Genomic DNA, 8,412 nt, shown 5'->3' with positions numbered 1-8,412 from the left:
AGGGGGGGAAGCTGTTAAAGCTTTAGGCTATTCTGGAAGAGGAAAGACGAAGTTTACTCTTCTCCTTGATAGGAACAAAAAAGGTTCAATACCAACAAAGTTCATGTATTCCTTTTTCTTTTATATTTTGTACTTCTGATTGTATCATTTTGAGGTTAAATTTAAAATATGCGGAAATTTCAAGTTGCCTTGTTGCCTTGGGAAATCATTCTTGTGCTTTGGATTTAATTGGGCAAATGCAGTGGTCAGTTGTTTTCTTTGGTTCTGGAGCATTTGCTTTAGCCATGTTTTTCTATGGGTTGCTATCTAATAAGAATAGGGTTACTTGAATAAACAAGAAACAGAAGCAAAAATACAAAGATTAAAGACAGAAATTGAAAGAAATGTGAAATTCAAGAGTAAAATCTCCAAATTTCAAGTTTAAGTGCTAAGAACCCTAATTGATCTTAATATTCAAAATTATTAGATTAAAACTAATTCTGATACTAATTCAATCAATTCAAGAACTTAGAATCAAAAGTGATCTAGACACCTATTTTGAAGAAATTAGAGACAATAAGTAGTATAATAAGAATAATTACCTTCTTTAATTTATTTTAATAGAAATCAAAGATATCCAGTTAAGAATGCATCTTACCTCTTATAGAATCATTCTTATCAGGTTGCAAGATAAATCCATAGTTACTACACACAAAGGTGTAAAGAAGAGACACCTCTCAAATAATATTAATCATGTCCTTTTTGAAAATGACAAAATCCACCCTTATATAGAGAGAGAGAGGAAACCTATCCCAAATAGCTTGTGATTCACATCCTAATTTTATAGAAATAATAACTAGGAATCTTTTTAACTAGGTATGAATTGCACTCAATTATGGGCTGAATTTTCATTTCTTTTGGGATCTATTCAGCCTCTTTTTGGGCGAGAAATTCAGTTCTTTGGGCAGAAATTTCAGCTCTTCTTTGTACTCCTTTTGGATCCCATATGCACTCCTCCTCTTGGGCTTCATATAGCCCAATCTTCCTCTTCTTGAATTCAGACTTGAACCATGAAATTCGTGTAGTACTTAATCCACTCCGTGCCCTGATTCTTGAATCATTATTGGGCTCATCTTTGGACACTTCTTCCACAATAAGCATTTTCTTGATTTCCCATTGATGTCCGTCAATCTTTAATGGAGGTATGCCATGAGAATGCTATCGCCATCCTTACATACATGATGCATCTAACAGAATCCGAGTACCATCGGGCTTCAGAGTTCAGTGTGTAAACGTCATTCTGATTTCAATGTTTTCTTGTTAATCTTGTATATTTGGAGAAAATTTATCAGTTTAATGCAATTTGCTGTGTTTGGTTTATTCAGTAGCTTATATTATATCTTGTTGGTCATCTGATTACTAGGTTTTGAAGATATGGATAGCATATTTGCATCACCTGATGATTTCAAGGGCATGAAAAACAGGGACAAGATTAGAGGGCTCCATCTGCTGGAGTACTTTGTTAACCGCTGTCATGAAATTGGGGTACTGGGATTTCCTTCGATGAATCTTGGCATGAAAATTTAAGCCTAAGTTACTAGCTAATATTTAAGCTTTACTGGTTGAGGGCACTATTTAAAGTTTGTCGCCCTCAAAATCTCTAAAGTAGAAACACTTTCAAATTTACTGCATGCCACTTTATTTGTAGGTTCCTTGTGAAGCATGGATAAAGAAAGGTGATCCCAAGGAAGTCATCTGCCACGAAGTCAAACGTGTACAGCCAGATCTTCTTGTGGTTGGTTGCCGTGGTCTTGGTCCTTTTCAGAGGTATGCATAATTGTAGTAGCAGTTACATATTTTTTTAATTTTATTGTTATGTTACTATGGGCATCGCCATCTTATTGAGTGTGTTTGCCCTCCACCTGGTCTCCCTAGCAAGAACATGCGTCTGGAAACATCATAAAGTATCTAATGGCCCAATTCGTGTTCTTTATCTTCTTCCACTTAGCAACAGAATTAATGACCATTCAAAATTTTCATAAACAAAAAGATCTAGTGTTCATTTGTGCTTAGAAATGGAAGATTGCAGCAAGTAATATTCACATTAAACCATGTTTGAGGACAAATGGCAGTAGCAAACCAATCTCACTAAGCCCATGATTCCAACCACTACACGTTCTATGCATAGTTAGAAACTCTTTAACACCCTTTTGGGTGGTTGTTACCAATCGTTTCGTACCATATAGTTTTGTGGTATATTGTATTGTATGGTATTGTTTTGTTTTGTGGATAGAAAGTTGGGATTGATTATATCAGTTGGTGTGGTTTAAATTATTTTATGACTTGCCGTTGATAAATCTAAATCTACACAATAGCTGTTTAGTAAGCTTATCAGACCATTTCTTTTTTTATCAATTTATCACAAATAATGCCTTGTAAATGTATTAAGTCTTAAACTATGCAACTCCTAATGAAATTAGTCAAAAATAAGTTAATGATATTAACAACAATAATAAGTGCGCGCCTTGGTTTGGGCTTGGGACTTCCATGTGGGAGGTCTCAAGTTCGAAACCCCTTGCCAGCGAAAGCAAGGGGTTTGTCTTCTGGGTCGAGCTCGTCGCACCGGGCTTGCCTAGTGCGGGTTACCTCTCCTATGTGGTTTGCGAGCTATTGCATAGGAGCATGGGTTTTACCCTGTGCGCACCCAAAGGGTAGCGGCTGCGGGTTTCCCTTGTCATCAAAAAAAAAAAAGTACGCGCCTTCAATATTTTGGATCATAAATAGTGTTTCCTAACAACATGCATTCATGTAATCCTTTTTTTTGTATAAGGTAGAGATTTAATTAAATAGTACCAAGATTGTACAGGAAAAGAAACAAAAACACCATAAAACAAAAAACAGCCTACTACACTCTTCTTCCTAGCATATCCAATAAATCCATATACTGGTTCGAACTATCTATTGAACTACCTTTATACCAGAATCACAAATTTTGTAAACATCTATCCATAATTCTAGAAACGTGAGTTTCTCAGCCCTTGCGTTCCTCTCTAGCCAAATTATCCATAAGATGCGTAGTGGAATAGTTCTCCATATCTACTTTTATCTCTTTGGTATCACCTGTTGTTGCCAACCTTCCAGCATTACCCACATGCATTCATGTAATCCATAAAATGGTATTTTTCAATTTCTGTATAATATAAATAATGTTAGGTTTTTCAATTGCCTGCCGACATTGTGGTTGATAATAGATATTTGCATTTACCCCATGACATCAATCAGCATTAGACACAAGTCTGCATACAACAACATTAATTATGCCTCAATCCCAAACAAGTCACGTTTGTACAAATCTGCATGTTGGCAAATAAATATACAAGTTTTTGAGTGCAAGCTTTTATCCAAATTCATCTCCGTTACCATTTGTCGTATCTCACTCTCTGGAATGGGAAACATAGTTCCCATTGACTAAATGATACATCCCACCTCAACAAGTCAGTCATGTCCTAAGGATGATCTTCTTTGGACTTTTTACTCCTATTAGAAGACGGTGCGTCTGATTAGGCACTCAAGTAGGTTCATTTGGAGTTGGTTGATCTTCCTCAAATTGCCGATATAGTTCTTGAGCCTTTTTCAAGGAGGCAGCGCCCATTTCACTGGGTATGTTGTTGTTTTTCAAGGAGGCCGAATTCATAGAAACCATTTCATCTACCTCATGAATGGTCAATGATGAAGTTGATGAAATGGTTTTTGTGACCTTTGATGAGGTAGATAAATGGTCTTTATGAATGCTTCCCGTTCCAAATGCCAAGGAATATGAGCTATTTGAGTAAGATCAATGAACTCCTTATGCACCTAAATCAAATGCCTATTCAAGATAATGTTGTTTAAACTTTTTACTCCTATTAAGTTAGTGTCTCTGAATAGGCTTTTTTTTTATGGCACCAACTTAATAGGAGTAAAAAGTTTAAACAACATTATCTTGGAGACATGGGTGCCTTGTTGAGAAGTGAGATCGATCACTTTGCCTATTGCCTTTCAACTATGCCGCCTATTCTAGGAAGTGAGACTTGAAAAATGGAGGAGATGATTTAGAGTCTAGTATGGTCCAAAAAACCTATACATTTATTTGTCAACATGCAAGACTTGTGTTGAACACTGTGGATGTCCATGGAAAGAACACAAGTCTCTTTTATTGGCTTGATGTTAGTTGACTATTGAATTAGACTAACATTATTTATCTCATACCTATTAATGATTTAATGGACAATATAAATGTTGCATTTCTAGTAAATCATTATGTTATGGATTATATGAATGCATGTTGTTTAGAAAATTTACTTATGCCCTAACTAGAACATAAGCAGCTATTTAGTGAGAAGGAACGCTACTGCTCCAATTTAGCTTCACTCACTGTGAAAATTTAAAAGGCATAAGGATATTAGGGTACACATTATCTAGAATGAAAAGATGAAAGTTGAGAGTGAGAGTGGGAGAGAGAAACCGGAGCAGTTATGAGAGATGAAAGTTGAGTTTGAAATCTGATTTTGTTTTGAATTAATTTTTTCTTTTGCATTTTGGAGAAGTTTAACAACTTTTAAAAAATGTTGTTTCAGTCCACAATTAACTTAATAAAATTTCCAAGTGACCTTTGACCTTGGCTGGTCAAATGTGTCACCAATATTAATTTTGAGACTCCAAAGACACCCTCACCTCAATTTTCTCTAGTCACTTGGCCTTTATTATGTTAATACAGTAGTTGTCAATTTGCAATTAACAGACGCTAGTACCAATCCTCAATTTGATTACAAGCCTTTCAACAGACAAGTTTTTTCAGCTCTTTTCTGATGCTTTGGCATTTTCAGGAATGGAAAAAAAGTTCTGATTGTTGAGTTGCAAGCAGAAAAGTAGTTGCAAAAAATGTTGCAAACAGAAAGGCAAAAAAGATGCATTAATCAATAGGGCTTAAAACACCAGTCACTGAAATTCAAGCTAGTGATTACAAATTTAGAAATGATTAATCCTATAGAAAAAAGATTCATACTTTCACAAAAAGTCCTATATAAAAAAGATTTCATTTCCAAAACAGAAACTTAAACTTCCCGAAAAAAGAAAAGAGAAATTGCTTATTTCTTCTTAAAGGAGAATTCTGAACACCCCAGTGTAGCACATAGTGATCAAAGCACTTCTCATCGTGTAATTTTCCACTTGGCTTTAGCCTGCCCTGGGTCTCTGTAGTCTGTTTCCAGCACCCTATGATCTGGCTGCTCCTACCACCACCTGTTAAGAGCAGTGTTCTTAAAAGCGAGAGGCGACGAGGCGAGGCGAGGGGTTTGCGCCTATTTCAGGCGAGGCGTGGCGAGATCAAAAAGGCGAGCCAAGGCGAGGGGTGACGTGGAATTGGCGATGCAATAGGCGTCGCCTTTTTTTTTTTTTTTTTTGTAGTCTGAATTTTAATAATTAAAAAGCCAAATAATCAAATTAGGGTTTTTTTGGGTATTTTTTCAAACTTATGTCGCGACTGCTCCTTCTCATTTCGCGACTGGAGACTTGAAATCAATCCCTCGACTGGAATTAGAGTTCGCAACTGCTGCTGCTGCGATTGGAAACTTGAAGTCGACTGTCGCGACTGCTGTTGCTGCGAGTTCGCGACTGCTGCTGCTGCTCAGGTACTGCTTGAAGTCGACTGGAATCTCTCTTCTCTTCTTTTCTCGAATCAATCTATCTTCTCTTCTTTTGCCCTGTTTTTAGTACTCTCACAGTCCCTCTGTTTTTTATTGTGAAGACTGAAGTCTGATTTCTGAATAAGAACTGAACTACTGAAGCCACTGCCCGCTGCCTACATTTTTTTAAAAAAATTCTTCTATAATTATTTTGGTTAATTGTAACTTTTGTGAGAGTACTTTTAATGGATATTTATATATGTTATGTTATTGCTATTGAGATTTTGGATATTTATATATGCAATTAAATATTTTTAATTTTTGGTATTAATTGGCGCCTCGATTCAAAAAGGCGAGCGGCGCGTCGTGGCGAGGCAGGCCCTTGTCGCCTTTTGTCGCCTCTCGCCGTCCAAAACACTGGTTAAGAGGAAATGACAAGTATTTACAAGCATCCTGATCTCTCCAATTCTCCTCTGACATAGTTTTTTTTTTTTTTTTGATAACCGAGAAATCCGTCTGTGACCCGCCCTTTGGACCAATCACAGCCTTCTAAACTTGGTGGATAATGGGCCCGCCCCTCTACCCTTCTCCACTTAAATACCGGGCTTCGCTTTGCATGGTGTGGGGCATGAACCTGCGACCTAAGCCACAAATCCTCCACCTTTTGCCACTTGAGCTAGGCCTTGGGAGCCTCCTCTGACATAGTTGATTGCCAGATCTAATTCATTTAATGGGATTACTAAGTTGTCTTAAAAGCTTCTGGTAATCACCAATACATGGACTTCAGTGTATACCCTGATGATGTAGAAAGTCGATCATGAATCTTGTAGCCAAAAAGGCTTGAGCAAGGTCCTCAATTACATTAACCTTCTCTCACTTTATCGGGAAAACTCGAATCCTTACTCCCTGTGCACAACAGATAGTCCAAACATGTTCAACATCAATATTTTGCTGCTCTTGTGAGCGTTATATAGCCATGGCCTCCCTCCTTTTTTCCTTTTTTGAGAAACGGTGATGTGCATATATGGCACCAACGAGGTACTGTTATATTTACAAGGTACCAGCAGAATATCCCTTCCAATTCTTAAAGGGATTGTAAGAGTTCATTCACTGCTTGAACATCATTTACAAAATGTTGGTTACACAAAAAATGAAACAAAAGTAAACAGATTCATCTTGATCCTTTATCTTCAAAACAGCTAGTGTTTCGCTCCCTCCAAACCGTCTACCATATGCAAGCTGGAGTGGTTTACCACCATTTCCTTTGATTGGAATTCTTGCCTCTGATGCTCCAACATTTCAGTAAGTCACAAGTACACCTCTAATGCTCCAACTTAGTCCAACCATGTTAAGAAAGAGTTGCTCTAGCTGGTCCTTAAGTTGACAGTGCAAAAATAAATGATTGATACTCTCAGGCTTGTCTACACATAGATAACATCTAGAGCATAAGTGAAATATGTTTTTTTGGAGTGTTTCCAATGTTAAACAAGCCTCTTGGGATACCAACCAAGTGAAGAAGCCACTTTGTAAGGTGCATTTATTTTCCAGATTTGCTTCCATGGCCAAAGATTCCTTTGCTGCCCACCAGAATTTAGGTGAAAGCAACATGATTTTACTGTGAAGTTTCCCTTACTATGAATCGCTCCAAATCAGCTTCCTCACATTTGTTGTTGTTCAGACCTTGACAAGGCTCTAGTACTCCCAAAATATCAGCAAGCCTTCCCATTTCCAGTCGTTCAAGAGTCTACTATTGTAGAAATACCAATGTCCATGTTTTCTGCTAGTAGCCAAACTTGTAAAGATCTACTCACTTAATATACTTCGCAGTCTCCTATTACCCCAGCTTTGTCATGACTCATGATGAGTAATATGGAATCTGTTTGTCATTTTACTATTGCTTTTCAGAAAATAGGAGTCATGTGATTTTTAAATAACCTCTACTTTGGGACAGTGCTTAATTGAGAGGTAAATATTTCCTTGCAGGGTTTTCGTGGGAACTGTAAGTGAGTTCTGCGTGAAGCATGCTGAATGTCCTGTTGTCACAATTAAGCGCAGTGCAGCTGAGACTCCTCAGGACCCAATAGATGACTAATTCATTTGGTGTATTTGACCACTTAATGATCAAAGATGCATACATATTGGTTGAATGACTTGTGATGGTGTGGAAAGATTGTGGGGGATTTTCATTCTGGTCTTCTAATATAGCCTATATCTGCCTGCCTTGTGGGGTTTGTGTTCGTACATGATTGTTGAGTACATGTGTCTGAGCTTTGAGTGCTCCTCGTTACGCTTGGTATAGTGTTTGTATATTTCTCCTTTATTCTGATGAATGTGTTGCCTAAACATCTGTATGTATGCTATGCTTTGCAATCGTAAAAGAATTTTCATCCTTGCACGTCTGGGAGAAAAATAAGGGTGTTTTGTGAGCGTATAAGCCTTTTCCGCATGTTCATGCGTTTGGTGAACACCAATAGTGTTCCCTAACTTACGGTTGCATTTCGGGTGTGTTTTTCGGAATTATCCCTTCCCAAAACAAAATCCCAACTCTATTCCATTTTTGTCATTTATACTTTTACATGTAAAGATACATTCTGATTTTTTTTTAAAATGGGAAAAGGGCATAGATTCCCCCATGAATTTGTTTCGAAAAGGCAGTTACATGCTTAAACTATCATGGTGACCTATTACGCATTTTTACTATTCAAAGGTGAATTTATTACCACCATGAGACGTATAACACCACTCTCACATTATGTGATGTATTACACTC

The 8,412-nt window shown here is 37.3% G+C and overlaps 1 protein-coding gene across 1 annotated transcript in view; it reads left to right on the top strand.

The window, feature by feature from the left end:
- LOC102579186 (universal stress protein A-like protein) overlaps positions 1-8,046 on the top strand; it is a 9,518-nt gene extending 1,472 nt beyond the window's left edge. Inside the window, exons 2-4 of the mRNA XM_006363943.2 lie at positions 1,403-1,524; positions 1,688-1,806; positions 7,626-8,046. Of these exons, the coding sequence (XP_006364005.1) occupies positions 1,403-1,524; positions 1,688-1,806; positions 7,626-7,734 (350 nt within the window). The 3' untranslated portion in view covers positions 7,735-8,046. The remainder of the gene's footprint in view (positions 1-1,402; positions 1,525-1,687; positions 1,807-7,625) is intronic.
- Positions 8,047-8,412: the final 366 nt, after the last annotated feature.

This window comes from Solanum tuberosum, unplaced genomic scaffold, assembly GCF_000226075.1.
Source record: "Solanum tuberosum cultivar DM 1-3 516 R44 unplaced genomic scaffold, SolTub_3.0 scf00474, whole genome shotgun sequence".
NCBI classification, from domain to species: domain Eukaryota; kingdom Viridiplantae; phylum Streptophyta; class Magnoliopsida; order Solanales; family Solanaceae; genus Solanum; species Solanum tuberosum.
Note: the sequence above shows the minus strand (reverse complement) of the source record. Positions and strands in the feature narration are given on the sequence as shown.